The sequence below is a fragment of the Plecotus auritus genome (genome assembly GCF_963455305.1).
Source record: "Plecotus auritus genome assembly, chromosome: 5".
NCBI classification, from domain to species: Eukaryota; Metazoa; Chordata; class Mammalia; order Chiroptera; family Vespertilionidae; genus Plecotus; species Plecotus auritus.
The window spans coordinates 163,393,385-163,412,129 of NC_137776.1; the positions used below are offsets into that span (position 1 = coordinate 163,393,385).

General features: G+C 39.1%; 1 protein-coding gene across 5 annotated transcripts in view; it reads left to right on the forward strand.

The window, feature by feature from the left end:
* Positions 1–18,745, forward strand: part of SLC44A1 (solute carrier family 44 member 1) — a 162,984-nt gene that overhangs the window by 27,171 nt on the left and 117,068 nt on the right. For 4 of the 5 annotated variants that reach the window (XM_080670341.1, XM_080670342.1, XM_080670340.1 and 1 more), the window contains exon 2: positions 18,512–18,601. The exons of the other annotated variant lie outside the window; for it this stretch is intronic. In XM_080670341.1, the coding sequence (XP_080526467.1) occupies positions 18,512–18,601 (90 nt within the window). The remainder of the gene's footprint in view (positions 1–18,511; positions 18,602–18,745) is intronic. 5 annotated transcript variants of the gene reach the window in all.

Genomic DNA, 18,745 nt, shown 5'->3' on the forward strand with positions numbered 1-18,745 from the left:
CTATGGAGACGAGTGGACTACATCTGGTTTCATTAATACTTGTCAGCTAGGTTTTTCCTTTTTTTTTTTTTTTTCAAGTTCTGATTGAGCAGGTGCCCATTGATTTGAAAAATCCATATGTAAAATCGGGATGCTGAATTCTTATACCATATCATGATGGATGATTTGTGTAAAATTGCAACTGAGTGAATTTCACTCAAGCAGTGGGACTCTAGAAGTTGGGAGTCCATTGCTAAAAAGTGTTCTGCGTATATTTCCTCATTCTTTACCTGCAGTCACAGAACAGTAATAGTTTATACTATTGTACATATCAGTACCATAATTCATTAATCAGTTTGGTTTTGCTCTAAAATTATAGTTCCTATTTTTTCCTCAATAGAATGTGCCTAATTGTGGGGGGGAGGGAGCACTTGGTAATATTAATAATAAACTATTTTTCCTGGCCCTGATGGTCTTTAGAGATCAAACAGCACTTTTGAGTTGTAAGGGACCGTTAGCCCTGTTGTCTTCTGTATTTTTTCCACACCCACAGTCATATAGGAGTGAATATGATAGTTCTTTAAGTTATTACTTCTTTATGCACACAAATATGTTCCACAGTGCTAAAGGACAGGCTAGGGTAATCCATACATCTGTGGGCCAATTTAACATAGATGTTAGAGATAAAACAGTGAATAAAGCTAATAAAATATAGGATATATCAGTAGAATTTCGCTTATGCTCATTTTAGCAAATTCTTATTCATGTATTCATTAGATAAACCACTAATTCTTACTTAACTGGATGTTTCCCCATAAGCGATACAAAGCTTTTCCTTTGTCACTTTTATTCTATTTAACAGTATATCTTTTATACCAACATTAAATTCAAAATTCCCCCTCAACTCTACCCTCAGTTTATTCATCTGGCCTTTGCCTACTTAACAAGAATTGTACTGGAGACATACTTTTTGAATAAACATCTTTACTCTGCCCTACTGCTTTTTCTTATGATGTTCTCCTTGTTTGGAATTTTCTCCTTTTTGTCCAAATCCTGTCCTGATGAGCCAGCTCATATTCCTTTCTTTCATGAAGCCTTTCCCTTTAGTTCACACCGGTCAGTCCTTTCTCTGAATACTTAGCATTTAATGATACACTAGCCTGGGTATTATCTCAGTGTTTCATGTTACGCACTTACTAGAGGCCCGATGCACGAAATTCATGCAAGGGGCTCAAGCCCCTGCAGCCGCGGCGGCTTGCCTTGGCCCTCGCAGCCCCGGCTTCATCCAAAAGGTTGTTCGGAAAGGACGTCCGAAAGGTCATTCGGCTGTCCGGTCTAATTAGCATATTACGCTTTTATTATTATAGATAGAAATATTGACTTTCTGAAAGTATAGAGATGAGGTCCTGTCATTCTGGGCATGAAACAAGTCCTCATGTCCAGAATTTAAAAAAATATATTTTTGTTGATTTCAGAGAGGGAGAAATAGAAACATCAATGATGAGAGAAAATCATTGATTGGCTGCCTCCTGCACACCCCCTACTGGAGATGGAGTCCACAACCCAGGCATTGAACCGTGACCTCTTCGTTCATGGATTGAGACTCAACCACTGAGCCATTCTGGCTGGGCACACAATTTAATAAGAGTAACACTTAACTATTTATCAAGTGTTCAGTTTGCTAAATGTAGTGCTATGTATTTTACACCTATTATTCTTAGTCTCACAATGTTACAGATGAGGAATTAGGGACACATTGGTTAAGTGAATTGCCCCAGGGTCAGATAGCTTCTTTGTAGTAGAGCCAGTATTTGTAAACAGGTTTGCCCAACATCAAAAGCTGGGTTCTTTGTACTCTGCAAAAAAAAAAAAAAAAAAAAAAAAAAAAAAAATATATATATATATATATATATATATATATATATATATATATATATATCTGATTCACACATTTGTGTGTGTGAATCACTGATAGAAATAAATAGAAGTCTTTGTTTCTCCGGACATGACTTCCTTTTTTGGACAGACACTGAGCACTGCTACTCCCATGGCACTATCATGGGCCCAGGTGGTGAAAGCTAATAATTTAGCTGTATCTGTCCTCAAAGCTCTTAAATCTAATGGGTAATATAAACATAGATATGTTGTTACTTATATACAAGGCCTGTGCTTTTAAAGTCATAAATTATATAATTTGAAATCCATACATCTGTGGGCCAATGTGAAGCTTATTGAATTCTTAACAATACTGATATAAATAGCTCTATAAAATTAAAATTTCAAAATTAATTTAAAAAATCAGTTTGAAAATAATGAACTTATTATCCCCCAACGTGCAAAGTCACAGGCCTGGAGCTAATCATAAGCATTCTTGTGTTGTTTTTTAAAAATATGTTTTTATTGATTTCAGAGAGGAAGGGAGAGGGGAAGAGAGAAACATCAATGATGAGAGAGAATCATCTATCAGCTGCCTCTTGCATGCGCCCCTTCCCCCGCCCCCCCCCCCCCCCCCCAGGGATCGAGCCCAGAACCCGGACATGTGCCCTGACCAGGAATCGAACTGTGACCTCCTGGTTCATAGGTTGATGCTCAACCACTGAGCCACACCAGCTGGGCAGCCATAAGCATTCTTGATGTAATGATAGGAAAGTGGCATTTATGAAATAACCATACCCTACAACTATGGGGATATAGTCAGGATATTTTAGTTCATCATGACTCTAGGTTTACATCATAGATGGTAGCTTCAGTGTTGATTTCAGTCCTTTCATGAAAAAGAATGTTTTTACAGCATCGGAGATAGTAAGCATGCTCCAGAGTTGAGTTCCTGTCAGTTTTAAGACTGCTTTAAGCTTTGTAAATTCATCTTCAGAATGCCATGCATATTGACTTTTTGTTGGTCCAATTTTGTTTTTACCTCTTATGTTTTTGTGAAAGTGTGAACCATGCCAGCAGGACAAATGCTTCGTAATTCAGGCTTGTCCCTGAAGGGTGCACTTCCAAGGCAAACTCAGACCCGGATAGTGTGCCTCTTTCTTTCAAAAATGGGTGAATTTCTTTTGGAATTGATTGATAAGATTCTCTCATTTTTAAATTCAGCAATCCATTGAGTGTGGGGGCTGGTCAGCTGTGGAAATGAATGTAGTTTCCAGTTGCCTGATTCACCTGTCCAGTTTGAGTTGGACACTTGTATTTCCCTGGTTGTATCAGCAGAGTTCCTTCCGCCCGCCCCCCGCCTGCAGTTTCAGTGCCCTGTGCTCAGATGTCTTGTCACATCATGGAAGAACAATCTCGAGAGTCGCCAGGAGGCCTGACAAATCGGGCCACTCAAAGCCGTTTAATTCCAAGTGTCCTTGATCTGCGGAAGCTGCTCAGTAAATCTCTTGAATAAGTTCTCTCAAACCTAGACATATGACTGCATTAAAATAAACTTCTCTGCACGGCTTCACCTTCTTCCAAGTATTCCTTGAATTTGTACCGATGAAGGCCGTAACCTCAAAAGCCATAATTTGTTACTTCCTTCATCACATCCTGCGGTGAACCTGATTCATTCATTTAGTAAGTAGTTATTGAGCATTTCTACGTGCCAGGAATTATTGTAGGTATTGTAGGTTATTGAGCACCACGCTTTTCTAGTGGACAAGACAGGTACATAAATAAGTAAAATATACAGTTTAGCAGATTAAGATACGTGCTGCTATGGAGAAAAATACATTAGGAAAAATCACAGGTGAGCCGATGTGACTTCTCCATTATACCAGCATCATTCATCTGTTTGCCAGTGAGGTAATGTGTATGAGGTAATGTGTTTCAAAGGAACACATGTGACAGAATGGACTATACTGCTGATTTAGGACTCCTTAGAGCTGACACATACATTAGGACCAAACTCAGATCTGCCTCCTTGGATAGTCTAGAATTTTTCTGTTTAAAATAGGGTATTCAGTAGAAAAACCATAAAATTATATCAATAGTATTTTCAAAAAACATTTGAAAAAAATTCAACATCTGTTCATTTAATAAGCTATTTAAGCCCAGCAGGTGTGGCTCAGTGGTTGAGCATCAGCCTAAGAACCAGGAGGTCACTGGTTTGATTCCCAGTCAGGGCACATGCCCAGGTTGGGGGCTCAATCCCCAGTAGGGGGTGTGCAGGAGGCAGCCAATCAATGATTTCTCATCATTGATGTTTCTATCTCTCTTTCCCTCTCCCTTCCTCTCTGAAATCAATAAAATATATTTTTTAAAAAAACGCTTTTTAAAAAGTAGAAACTAAACTATATCTTTATTTAATAAGATTTACTGTCTTAAACCAACAGCCAGTATCGTACTTGACAATGATGGATAACTAGAGGATTTTCTGTTTATTTCGGGAACACATAAACAAGTCTTCTAACACCATTAACATTGTTCTAGAAGGTCTGACTAGTGCAATAAACCACAAAACAAAAGTGAGTATAATGATCAAAAAGGAAATAAAATACAAAGGTCAAGAAAAGCAACTTAAAATCATCAATAAGGGCTGTATATGGTAAGTATAAAAATTAATAGCTTTCTGAAGTATCAACAATAACCAGTTAGAAACATATAATGGAGAAAAAATCCCATTCACCATAGTCACAACAAATACGAAATATCTAGAAAACTCCAACAAGAAATATGTGCAATTGAAATGAAAAAGACTATAAAACTTTTCTTGAAATTTATAAAATAAAACTTGAATGAACCAAAGGGACATATCTTGTTGCTAGATATAAAAATTGGAATACTGAGATATTCTGTTTTTCAATTTATTTGTGAATTTAACATGATCTGAGTAAAACTTAATATATATGTGTATATATATATATATGTGCATATATATATATATATGTGTGTATATATATATATACATATATATATATATATATATATATATATATATATATTAGAGAGGCTTTACAAAATGATTCTGAGCAATAAACATAAAAGAGAGGTTAGTATCAGATAGTAGTTAGAGCAGTTAATAGTGTGTAAGTTTCATACAGGGGTTATCACTGTAGGTGTTGGAGGTAGAGTTCTTGGGGTCCTGGCTTGTCACTTACCAAGAATGTGACCATGATCCACTTACTTAATCTCTTTGAGCCTGAGTCTACTCACTTGTAAAGCATGAGATTATGTAAATAAAAAGCTAAGGATATTGCTGGACTATGGAAAGTACTCCAAAAATGCTCGCTGCTATTGTTTTGTTGTTGACATAAGAGTAAAATAAGTCAGTGGGAGAGAATAGTCTAAATAGAGACCATAGTATAAGTAAGAATTTATTATATACTAGAGGCCCAGTGCACAAAATTCGTGCACGGTTGGGGTCCCTAGGCTTGGCCAGTGATCAGGGCCTATCAGGGCCTTCTCCCCCAGTCCCGATTGGGGCCAGGGCATGCTGGCTGCCAGCTGGGACCTGGGGGCCTGCTGCCGGCTGCGGGCCGGGGTCTGCCAGATGGGGTCTGCCAGACAGGGAGAGAGAAGTGGGGAGGGACCACGGGAGGTTTGCCAACCGGGGTAAACCATAAGCAAGTAGAAGAAAAAAAAAATCAAGTAATTGAAGAGTTTCTAAAACCAGTGAGAAAAAGTCCAAAGTCAAATTCATTTGGCTATCTGTTTAAAAGAAAACTCACAAGTTGGATGACAAACAGGCTCAAGAAGTGGTGTATTGGTAAATATTTAGCAATCAGCTCTGCAAGGGAAGAAAGAAGACGCCCAGATTTGTCACATTTGCAGATTTCCATGGTATAACTACTTCAGGCTTCCAAGGTGAAGTCGTGAGCAGGAGTTGGGAAGGGATGTGCTTCGTTGGCTCTCATGAGCTGGTGCCAGCTGGCTGCAGCCCACTGCTTGCACAGACGTGGCAGAGCATGCTGAAAACCGCCTAGAGAGCCCAGGCAGACCACATTCCTGCTTGAAGCTCACTTCCCTGGGAAGCATAAAACAGAGATAATTGAGAATAAAAATCCACTGTATTTCATCATGGAGGGTACCTTGAGCTGGACCTGTACAAGCACAAGGATGCTGGACTCATAAAGGGTCTCTGGGGTAGAAAGAGTCTTGTAAGGTGGCTGGGGCCTACCCTGGGAGCAGCCTCCTTGGCGCCAAATCATTCAGTGGCCGAGGACTAAAGGAAGAGGTGTTGCTGGGCAGATGCTTAGCAAAAGACCAGTTAGACCAGAACAGAGGGTGTTTTTTCCTTGGTTTCTTCTTCTGAAGCCCATATAGTAAATATTCTTGGCAGTGGTGTGTGTGTTTTGCTGCCTTCCTTTTTATTTGCATATTTATATTCTCATCTCTATTTTTTATTTTCCTTTCGATACTGTTAAATTACTATCTATAATAGTTTTCATAGGTATGGTCGCCAGAAAGACCAGTCATGGGAGAGGGTTGCTGTACAAAATTATGAATGCTTGTGTCTAGACAGTGATAAGATGACCCAAGTGATATTTTTTAATAGACCAGGAAGCCAAAGATGTGTCTCATCGTGGCCAGGGATGAGATGTTTCGTGGGCTTCTCAGGAAGAGAAGCTTCAAGGTGTGGAGCCTCGGGGCCCTGTGTCATGTTGGTTAGATGCAGGGATTCCATTAGGGGCATGTACTTTTACTGCACAAGCTGGTCATTTGGTAAGCCAGTCTTACATGTGCTATCTTAAAATGGATTGTATTTTTGTGTGATCATATCTGTAGTTCTACCAGGAGATTGGTTTACTTTGTGCAATGAAGAGATATCTTATTGGATTGCAGAGAAGTGCAGACTTTCAGAATATGGGAGCGGTATTGTTAGAAGTTGTATAGTTTGAAGCCTGTGGTTTTGAGCATCATTACGTTGGGCAGTCCAGAAAGAACCAATTGGTATGGGGTGGTATAGGAAGGTAGTTACTTTTAAGGTGTTACTGAAAATTAATGTTGTGATGTGAGAGAAATAGTTTTAACAGATACACAGAGGACTGCCTGGTGGGAAAGATAGGTGGACAGAATTGAATTCAGACCAGTCAAGATATAAACAAGGTCTGCATGAGCTTGAGACTTGTCCTCTGAGATGGACAAAAATGGATTCTTATGAGTGGGATGTTTTTATGACTCATTGGGCATGGAGATTTACAGATGCTCATGTTTTTAGAGCATTTACTCAAGGTTGGTCCATTAGCAATCATTTTTCTTGGTTGATTTTTTTTTTAAGCAAATTTAGTATCTGTCATTTACAGGGCTATTAATTTGATGATTCACTGTTCCTTCTCACTTATTTGGGTGTTTCTTTGTGTGTGTGTTCCCTCTAATCATTTTAGAACTTTAGCTGGCTTCATTAATTGAGCTTCTCCTGAAAATCTTCTATGATTGTGGAACCATTGTACCTCAGGGTTGGAAGGGACTGTTACAGTCTTCTAATCCAACTGTCAATTTGATGCTTGGATCCCCTGTATTATTCTTTTCTATCTCAGACTTAAATACTTGATGTCTTGACTTTTAGTTGAGTTTACCAAGAAGTAGAATTTGGGGGCTTTTTGATAATATAATAGTCTCAGACCCAGCAATCATTTGGAGATAACCAATTGATCATACTTTGGGGTGGTTGAGGGCCAGCTGGTTAACTGATGCATAAATTTTGACATCATTCAGTGGCCCCTACTACAGGGTACTCTGACCTCTAACTTTAAACCTTGGGCTGTGGGTGAGATGTAATTGGACTTGGTACTGAGATTTTAGGGCCAGGCTAAACCCAGGACTCTGCTGTTCCTAGGGCTTCCTCAGTGATTCTGATCTATTCATGGGCAGGGAGAGAGTGTTGATTGGTGGTGGTATAGAACCAATCTCTTTGCTTCCAAAGCTAGGAGCTGCCTGTTTGTAAATTATGCTGAAATGCTGGGAAAAGTTCTCTGGAAAGGTTCTAAATTATACCTCTTTACTATTTTCTGCTTATAGATTTAAATGCAGAATACTTGGTATGGTTCAGGCTTAACCAGGGAAGCCTAGCTGAAGGCTGTGAGGAGGCTTTACCAAGTATCATATATCTTAGAACTATCTTAGAAGTCACCACGCCCCAGAGCTTTGGAGATTCAGAAACTTAATTTTGCCAGTACATCCTTCTGTTAATAGGAGACTCACGTGAGCCAACATCGTAAGACGTGTGTCAAGTCAAGAGGCTGATTTATTAAACTGACATACCGACCAGAAATTTGTTGTCAGATCAGCTAGTACTAAGGGAAAGCCAAATTATTATTATTTAAGAGTTATCATATTTATTTCGAATAGAAAAGTAGTATGGTTAAATATTCTTAATCCAACCCAGATATGGAAATGTGTAAGTATAAAGTCCTTTCTGATCTCACCTCATGAGATAACAATTGCCAACAGCTTAGTCGGTATGTATTCACTCAGACTCTTCGCACATGAAAGAACTCCTTTGCTCTGTTGCTTTGCTTTTGTGCAGCTCTCTAGTCATCAACTTGTGGGAAGCCAGAAGGAAGTCAGGAGGCTGCCTAATGACAGGGAATCAGGTGAAGTGGGGTGCGCTGGATGACTCACAGAGCAGCAGCGTCCTGACTCGTCCCCTCAGCAGTCTGGAGTCTGTTGCCCTGGCAGCCCTTCCCAAGATAGTTTCAAAGGGCAGTATCAGTGTGTATCTCTCAGACTGTTATTTTTTTGGTGTAACTGGCCAAGTACACATCCTGGCACCTAAAGGTGCTAACTAAATAGCAGCTGTGCATGTACTGCCCTGTCCAGTCCCTTTTTTCTGGTAAGTACGTTCTTTCTGTAGCTGTGTTTATACCACAGTCTAGTTTTGCCTCGAGGTGTGTATCCTCTGGTCTGTTGAAGATGACTTTTCTATCTCTACTTTGATCTATTTTATCTTTTATTTCAGTTATCTGCAACCTTGTTTCTCGTATCCCTGTACTGCCCACAGAGGGACTGAACTATCCTGGTGAAATCAGCACTTCCCCTAGTAATTCTTGTAACTTCTGATTTCTCAGGAAAAAAAATTGTGGTCTTCCATCACATTTCTTTATTACTCAACTCTTTGCCTTAGTTAAAACTATTCTGCTTTTATTTTGTTGTATACATAGTGTAGCTATGTTAAAATGGCTCATATTGAGTCTGTCATGAAATCGGCAGAACTCCACCTGTGAAGTGGACAATGTAGAGCCCTTTTAAGTGTTTTGGGTGATTTCTTTTATATATCAACTTTATTGAGATATAATTGACATAGCATACTGTTCTCACATCTAAAGTGCATACTATTTAATGGTTTTTAGTATATTCACAAAATTGTGTATCCATCACCACAATCAATTTTAGAAAAAAATTTTTTAACTTTAATGGGTATTTGGTCACTTAAGAGTTCTTAGGCACTACTACAGAACTGAACATATATTTGTTTCTATGCAAGATTGCTATGGATGAAAACATCTTCATTGACAAAGACAATGTCTGATTTTGATTTAAAACAAATTTATTGAATTCCTCACCCATTAGCTGTGTTATGACCAGTGTAATTTTTATGTTCTTCTCCGTAAGTCAGTATAGTCTTCATAAATCAGTTTTCACCTGTTCCATCATGGAAAGGAAGCAAGATTGGAATGAGAATCCTACATTGCTTTAAAAAACAATGGTTATGGTATAGCAAGAAACGTCAGGAAACCCAGTAGCTCTCTGAAAATGGCTGTACTACAACAGGAGCAGGTGCGACATGGAGCTTTGGTCCCACCAGTCTGTCCTTGGTATCTTCACGTACTTGAAGGATGTGATGGGGGAAAATGAACCCCATAAAAACTGTATAACTTGAAAACATTACATAGTAACTTAAAATTAAAAACATTGCTCACCACTGATTCAGAAAAAAAGACAAGTTAGAAATATTGTTTCAAGATTGCAGACAAGGCTTGGCCTATCTAATTTTGGTCATGTTTCATTGATAATAGAGGTAAAAGATGCTGTTAGCTCTGTTGCACAACAGGATGAACTTGGCCTCTGCCCAGTAATTGTCATGTGCTCGTATGCAAGAAAGACAGTTACCGAGAAGTCTGATGTAAGGACATCTAACAGGCCCACATGATTATTTTTGAGGCGGTTAGAGGAAGAGTGAAGACATTGGCAAGAACCCCCCCATGATCTTTCTATCGCTGTATAAATACATAATTTACAAAGCAGCGCTTGGCGTCATTTCCCCTTTTTCCCTTAAACGATGCATGTTCGTGGTTTAGCATAAAGTTCACGAACTAAGAAAAGGAGTTGGGCACAGATGCCTGCATTTTTCCACTCGGTACATCTTATTACCTTTAGCTTCCTGCTAAAATCATGCTTTTATTTTTACCTTTCAAATATGAACCGCCATCACCAGGCTTAGCAAATGAAACGGATTACGTATAGTAACTGTAAGTAGTTTTGCACTCCAAATCCTTGACAGAGCTTTCCCAAAGGACAGGCAATGTCTTTCAGAAATCCTATTACAAGATTTTATTTGCAGGTACTTATGAACAGAAAGCTAAAAGCCTCCATGTTTTATTGCTACCCAACTTCATCAGGTCTGCTCACTCTATTGAAAATTGTGGCAGAAATGATACACATCAGCTCTTTTATTCTTCTGTTACTACTCCGCACAAATAAAAGCATATTGGGGAATTTAATGAGGCAGTATTCCCTGGGAGGGAGCTTTGAGGATTTGGAGTATATGACTATTTGTCTCTAATACTGGAGGTGTTTGTGTAAAACAGATGGGCGTGGACAAAATAAAGTCCTCACAGACAGGCCAGCATTTGCCATGTATGTACTTCAATCACACAAATGTCCCTGTGAGCAGCGGCTTTGGAGATGCACTCAGTGACTGCTTCCGAGTGTGTCAGGCTTTCTGAGTGTGTCAGGCAGTAATTGGGACAATAAAGACTGCAGCAGAGCTCCTGGAACTTTGAGACTGTTTTTGGAAGGAAGTCGGTTTACCCAGAAAGTAGAGACTGTGATAAAAGAAGTAGGGAAGGGGGATTTGATTATCCAACAATTTAACACACACTTCCCAAGGATACATTCTGGGAATCGGTGCTGCGTGAGCGGCCACATCTCAGCTTGCTTTGGCCTTCACATGCAGCATGGATCTGTACGACAGAGATCTAGGCACACTCGAAGGATGGCATTTGTGTGCCTGTCAGGTGTAAGCTTCAGGTTATTGTAATTCCTAGCCAACCAGTTCAACTCCCCTTTGTTCCTGGCCTGTCGGAGTAAAAGCATGCATCGAGGTTAATATTGATTCTGCTTAAAATTCTAAGCCTCAATACTTAATTATTAGTAATGCATACTTGCAAACTGATAAAAACACAGAAATGTGAGCAGTGCTCTAGTTGTGAATTTCTGGCCCAAATGCTATTGGAATCGACTCTGGTTTGTCTCCCGACTCCCCCCTCTTTTTTTTTTAACACTACCTGTACATCAGTTCTCTCCCTCTGGACCAGCCTCCCAGATTGCCACTTATGGTTGCCTTCAATGTAAGAGAATTCCGTTCTCTGGCTTATCTGGGGAAATGACAAGGGAGCCTGTAAGTCATGTAGCCCATCAGCAATTCCAAGTTGCAGCAACTCCAGATGTATGTGACCAGGTAGTACTAACTCAGTGGTAGCAGAAATCTCACCAATGGCATCAACATGAAAATACTATTCTACTAGCTTAGTAAATATAGCGCTGCACTGAATGTGTCATAAAACAAAGGAAGCTGTATTTCCTGTTTTCCAAGATCGAAAGGCCCCTGCCTAAGGAAGCAGCCATAACGTCTGTAGTACAAAGAAATCTTAATGGATACTACATGAGAAATGGCCGGTGTGTGTGTGTGTGTGTGTGTGTGTGTGTGTGTGTGTGTGTGTGTGTGTTTTAACCCAACCGAATGTTCCATTTGTTTACTACTAAGTATTTCTGAGTGGGATAATGGTTATTTGGCAGTCAATATTTCCCCGTCATAGCTAGCAAGAATTTTTAGTGTGTTCTGGGCTTAAAACATATTCTATTTAATTTATATATTATCCTCAACTGAGGATTTTTTGAGAAAGAGGGAGGGAGGGAGGGAAAGAGGGATGGAACCCTGCAACCTTTTGGTGTAAGAGAGGACTCTCCAACCAACTGAGCCACCCAGGTGGGGCAAAACACATTCTGTCTTAGACACCATTTTTCATAAACTTCACAAGTTTATGAAGTAATTTTAACAGATCTCACAAATGCTTGTTCATGGTCCCCCACCTCTGTTCCTGCAGCACTTTCACACATCACTATTTTGGCATCACTTGTGACATCATAAAATTCAGTTTGCCTTTCTGAGTTCAGTGCGGGCAGGGCTCCCCTCACCTGGCTTTGAATCTCAGGTGCTTTGTGTGGTGCTCAGTATTTGAGGAACCCACGGGTCTTATTTGAAAAGCGTTGTCTGGAAACCAAGTAACTTCTCAGTTTAATCGACTGTAACTGTTTTGTAGTACATTTTCCATTATTTTCAAACCATGGCTACAAAAATCTGATGTATCAAGGAAAGATTCATAGCATTAGGAACACTGTTATTAGATTACTATACTTGTAAGGATCTTTTGGAAAGCGTTGTACGGCTATCTTAATTAGGAGAAAGTAATACATAAAGCTCAATATAAAAAGGGGGCAAGGAACATTGTCTTTGCCTTTAGATAGCACCTGGGTGTTTTCTAACTGGATTTTGGACCCTGTTTACTTCCATATTTGAGACCTAGTTGACTTTTTTTTTTTTTAAGATATATTTTTATTGATCTCAGAGAGGAAGGGAAAGAGAGAGAGAGAAACATCCATGATGAGAAAGAATCATCGGTCGGCTGCCTCCCATATGCCCCACACTGGGGATCGAGCCCGCAACCTGCTCATGTGCCCTGACTGGGAATCGAACCATGACCACCTGGTTCATAGATTGGCACTCAACCTCTGAGCCACACCGACCAGGCTGGTTGACTCTTTGCCTCAACCCCAGATTGTTGCTATTGTCTCTCTGATCTTTTGTCTGTCTTCCTAATCCTTCCTGCCTTGCCTATTTTTGTGAACTAGATTCACATCTGTTAGATTTTTTTCTACCTGATCGGTCCCCTGCCTTGGGCCATCCTGTCTACCCTGTTATTTGATGACCTCCAGTGATACCTCATCTGACCTAACTGGTTATAACATATTTGTCAAAACCTTCGTGTGTTGCTATTATACTAATATATTTACTCAGCAACTGTATCTTCATTAGCAATGACATGGAAATATAGGATAAAACTTTTTACAGGTTTATCTCCTTAACAATGCATACCCCTAGTAGAGCGTATCAAATTCACTGGCAGGGCTTGGGTTTAGCTACTAGGGCTCATAGTGAATGTGGAGTCTATGACATAGTTGCCTGTACTATGTGTACTTTGGCTTCTATAAAGAGATATTATGGAAGTTGTTTTTTTTTGTTTTTTATCTATGATATGCAAAATGTAGGAAGATGTTACATTTTTCAAGATGTAGTGATGTTAATTAAACATTCTTCTTCCCTAACTTTAAGGATATGAATATACAACAAACATGAAGTAGATGTCAGCTGTGGTCTGATATAGAATTTTTTATAGTCTATTTTTATATTTAAAAATGATAATTTTGCCTTCTACATTATTAACCTTGTATAAGTGTGCAAAAAGACGACATAATGTGAATCTATAATAATAAAAGTGTAATATGCTATTAGACCGACATCCTTCCAGGATGAAGCCGGGGCTGCAGCCCCACGGCTGCAAGGGAGGGATTGAGGCAGCCACTGTGGCTGCGAAGGCCTACTGTCACACGAATTTCGTGTATCGTGCCTCTAGTGTCATTATAAACATATATTCACACCATTGTTTTTAAAAGTAAAAAATCTTTATTGTGGAAAATGTTAAACCTTCATTTCACCTATTTTTGGAAACCTTTATTTCTTTGTGTACATGGACATTTGTCTGGTGTCATATTCTTTCTGCCTGAAGAACTTTAACATTTTTTGTAATTTCATTTTGCTGCTTATAAATACTCTTAGGTTTTGTTTGTCTGAAAAAGTCTTCGTTTCTGAGACATTTTTTCTGGTTATGGGATTCTGGGTAAAGCGTATTTTTTTGTTGTTTTGTTTTTGTGTTGTTGTTTTTTAATTCTTTCAGTAATTTAAAGATATCATTCCATGTGTTTTTGCTTTGTATAGTTTCTGATAAGAAGTTTGCTTAATCTTTGTTTCTCTGTATGTAATGTGTCTTTTCTCTTTTTGCTGCCATTAAGATGATCTCTTTATCTTTGATTTTCAACAGTTTGAATATAATATATGCAGTGTGTGTGTGTGTGTGAGAGAGAGAGAGAGAGAGAGAGGGAGAGAGAGAGAGCTTGTGCACCCTTCCATGTATGTGTGTTAATCCTGTTTGTATTAATCCTGCCTGATTTCTCTGAGCTTCTTGGGTCTGTGCTTTGATTTTTTTTATTATTAGGAAAATTCTCAGCCATTATTTCATCTAAGATACCCTCCGCCCCATTCTGTCTTCTCCTTCTGGAATTCCAATGACACATATGTTAGATGATTTGGTATTGTCCTATACTTCTTGGATGCTCTGTTCTGGGTTTAAATTTTCACTATTTTTTGCTTTGTGTTTAACTTTGGATCATTTCTATTGAATTATACTTGAGTTTATTGATTCTTGACTGTGTTTAGTCTACTGATGAGCCTGACCGTGCATTCTTCATGCCTGTTACCATGTTTTTTATTTCCAGCATTTCCTTAACTCTTTCTTACAGTTTCCATCTTTTGGCCAGCGTCTGAAGACCCAGGATTTACAAATAGATTTTCCACTTATTTTCTCTAAACTTAGGTTTTCTCTTTTACAAAAAAAAAAAAAAAGTGGAATATGTAATAATAACTAGCAGGATTGTTTTGAGGATCAACTGAGGTTCCATGGGCAAGTCTCTTCTTTCCCTTCCCCTGGTCTGTGACTCTCATGAAAGGCTTGGACTGTGTCATTACTTTGGTCCTATTTAGTTCCTAATTGTATGACTCTGTGAAGCGAAGGGGACTTAACATTTACTGACAGCCTGTATTAATCTCATGTAGAACTTGAGAAGCAGATAAAAGTCACATTTAAAAAGTGCTTTTGCAAAACATTTTACTTTTGCTAGGTCTGTGTGGATTTTAATAGGAGGAAATAGGCAGCATTAAATCCAGTTGCCACTTGGTTAAATCTGTTAAAGAATCATTAAAATTTTTCAACTGTTGGGTTTCCTGACTCGTTTGAGATATTTTATGGTTCATAAAACATCTCACTTTCTTCTCCTGTGCCTACTTGAATTTAAAATTATTGGATTGGCTCCCAAATTTTGCAGGGTGAGAAAAAAACTCATGGAGGTTTTTGCTCTTTCCTGACTAGTGCAAATGGATGACATTCTCGTCGGGTTTGGCTCTGCAGTCACAGACTTGGATTCATAGTCTGATTGCACAGCTGTGAAGCCTTGTGATCATTTCACTTCTGAGCCTTGATTTTCCGTATCTGTGAAATGGGGATGATATCTACAGCAGAGAGCTGTTTTAAAGGTAGAATACATAATGTGTGTAAAGCTTTGGGTGTAGTGCCTAGGCAGTAGTAATCAATAACTGATAGCATTAAAATAGTAGCTAAAATGAAATTGCTACCATTAAGTCAAATTTTTAGTTAATATAAGGGGAAAACCAAGTTTTATATTCTTTTTATTCCTCTTACTGGGAAGATCCACTTAGTAAAAGGATAGTTTAACAATAGGGAGAGGGTTAACTGGAAAGTGAGTGTTGGTGAATAAGACTGATAGCCAAGAATTAGAGCTTTACCAGGTGGAAGGTGCTCACACCTAATCCTCAGAACAGCCCTGTGAAGTAAGTAAGCTGCCTCTGCTCTGAGGAGCTTTTCTTGATCTGAGTGGGGGTGAGCCCCTTCTCCTGGGTTCTTCCACTCTGTACTATGTCACAGTCTTTTCTGGATACTCCTCCCTCCTCTCCATTTCTCATCCCCACTGAAAGGTTTTCTGTGTATTTGGCCCAGAAGTGGCCCACAGTAAGTTGAATTGAATTGCTGAGATATAGAATCCTCTTGGGTATTTTTCTGGTCAAGGCTGAAATTTCACTTTTTTTATGTTTTAGATGAAAATTAAAACATTGAAAACCGAATGTTGGCCCCAGGTGAAAATACTAAGAAAATAGTTGTGGATAAAGAAATCAATCTGAGGTCCTCTGCCCTCCAATACATACTGCTTGCTAAGATAAACAAATAGACTGTCTTAAAGTAGCTATTGCTCTGGAAATTACCTTGGAGTAAATATTATTCGTTTTGAGAGGTGTCCACATTCTGTGTTTCTAAGTAATTTTACTGTAATGGGTATTATTCAAGATTGAAATTATTTAATACAAAGAAACATTCTTTATTCATACTGTGAGAAACTGTCATCCAAAGCACAACTCATAATATAGGCATTCAAGTTGAATAACAGGAATAATGTCAAATTATTTTTGCAGGTTTTTTTCTTGTCATAACAAACATTTTCACAAAACTGCATTCCTGATCATAGATTTTTAGAGTTGGAAGGAACCTACGAGGTCCAATCTAATTCCTTCCTGCCACCCAGAGGAATAAAGCAATTTATCTGAAGTCATGCCGCTAACTAATGACAGAGCCCGGGAGAGAGCAGTGTCCCTTATCCATTTGCCATAATGCTACATTCCCCTGGAAAAAGCTGCCTACTCACTCTTGGTTTTTAATGCTGGAGTCTTGGGGTGAGGGTTTTTTTTTCCATGACTAACTAGTGTTCTTTGATCTTGTGTGGGTGTCTGGGAGCCAGCTATCAAGAGTGGTGGGATGTTTTTGTTGTTGTTGAACAACTGAACCGTGTAAGGCACTCAACAAGGAAAAGGCATTTATCTAGTCCCCACTTAAGGGGTCAGGAGGAAGTGGTTGGAGTTCAAACGCTCTGCCCTCAGTGTTGACAGGCAGGTATTTTAAGGTTGAGTTTCTTAATCTAAATTCCCTAAATGTTTATGAAAATTATGCAAATATATGCTTACCTCCCCAGAAATGCATCTGCAGCTTTCATCAAGTTATCAAAGGGTACATAATGAAAAACTCTTGTTTTTAGAGGGAGGCAAACCTAAGCAAACCCGGTTGAGGACTGGTTCCTCACTCTTAGACGCTACATTCTAATTATACTAGAGGGCTTCCTTATCTCCAGCCCCTTCCTCTGCACCGCTTCCCACTGGCAAGCCTTCCCCAGATGGCTTCCTGGATCTTGTCATGGAAGCCACTGGAGGCTCAGCCTTCTTTTCACAGGAGCTTTGCCCCTAGGTTTTCCTAAGGCTCCCTTCTCTCTCCCTCTCTGTTTCCTGCTTCCAGGAGAGGGTATGGGACTCAGGGATTTTTGTTTGTTAAAAAGCTCAAGAGTGTTATTTCAGTTATATCATGGTTAAAAGGAATTTGTGAGCTGACTTGAGAACCTAAGACAGTTGTTATAAGAAAAAAAATGTAAGTCGTGACCCGGGTCCCAGTTTGTTAGAGCATCATCCAAAAGGCTGTGGGATCCATTCTCAGGGCACATGCCTAGGTTTCGGGTTCGATCCCTGGTTGGGGCATGTGCAGGAGGCAGCCCATGGATGTTTCTCTTTTACTTTTTACCCCTCCCTCACTCCCTCTCTCTCTTCCTCTCTAGACATATCAATGGGTGAAGATTAAGAAAAAAACATAATTAGAATTCCAATCTAATACTTTGAAAATTAACTTTTATTTATTTTAATTTGTCTTTATTGTTGAAAGTATTACAGATGTTTCCCTTTTTTTCCCATTAATTCCCCTACCTCCACCCTAAAGCAAATTAACTGTCAGAATGCCTCTAGTTCTTTAGTTAGGCAAATCTGTGTTTGAAATAGAAACTGTTGACATTTTCCAGAAAGAGAATGAAAATTTATGGATGGATGATGATTTCGGTGTTGCCCAGATCTATCTGTAAAGTTGTCTTAATTTAGGTTTTATTTTCCTCCCTGAATTTTATAAGACTTAGAAGAATCTACCTCTGAATAGGAATTCATTTTAATGGGCTTCCTTCCTAGGAAAGAACATATGGAAAGCACTTTCTAAATTTTTAAATCTAGAATCTAGACACACTAAGAAGAAGCTACTGCTAAAATTGAAGTTGGAAGAATTTTTTCATTTGTTTATTCATATTAAAAACACCATACTGCCCTGCTGGTGTGGCTCAGTAGTTGAGTGTCGATCTATGAACCAGGAAGTCACGGTTTGATTCCCAGGCAAAGCACATACCCAGGTTGTGGGTTCTATCTCCAGTCAGGTGCATACAGGAGACAACTGATCCATGTTTCTCTCTCACATCGATCTTTTCTTTCTCTCTCCCTTCTTCTCTCTCTAAAATCAATAAAAACATTTTTTTAAGAGGGGATCTAGGTGTAAGCGGTAGGTTTGTGCTTTCCTAATTTTAACGACACTTAACATTTACCATTCCCTTATTTTATATTTTCAATTAGAGCTCCAAGCGAGAATGGAAGCCCCTGGAGGATCGTAGCTGCACAGACCTCCCATGGCTGCTGATTTTTCTCCTCTTCTGCATTGGGATGGTAAGGAAACTCACAGATGATAAGAACCTGAACTCATGATCCAGGGGAATGACGGGGAGTCGGTTTAAAGAGGGAGCCTGTTATTTATTTATTTATTTATTTATTTATTTTTCATTCCTCCTAATCTGCTCATATAACTGGAGG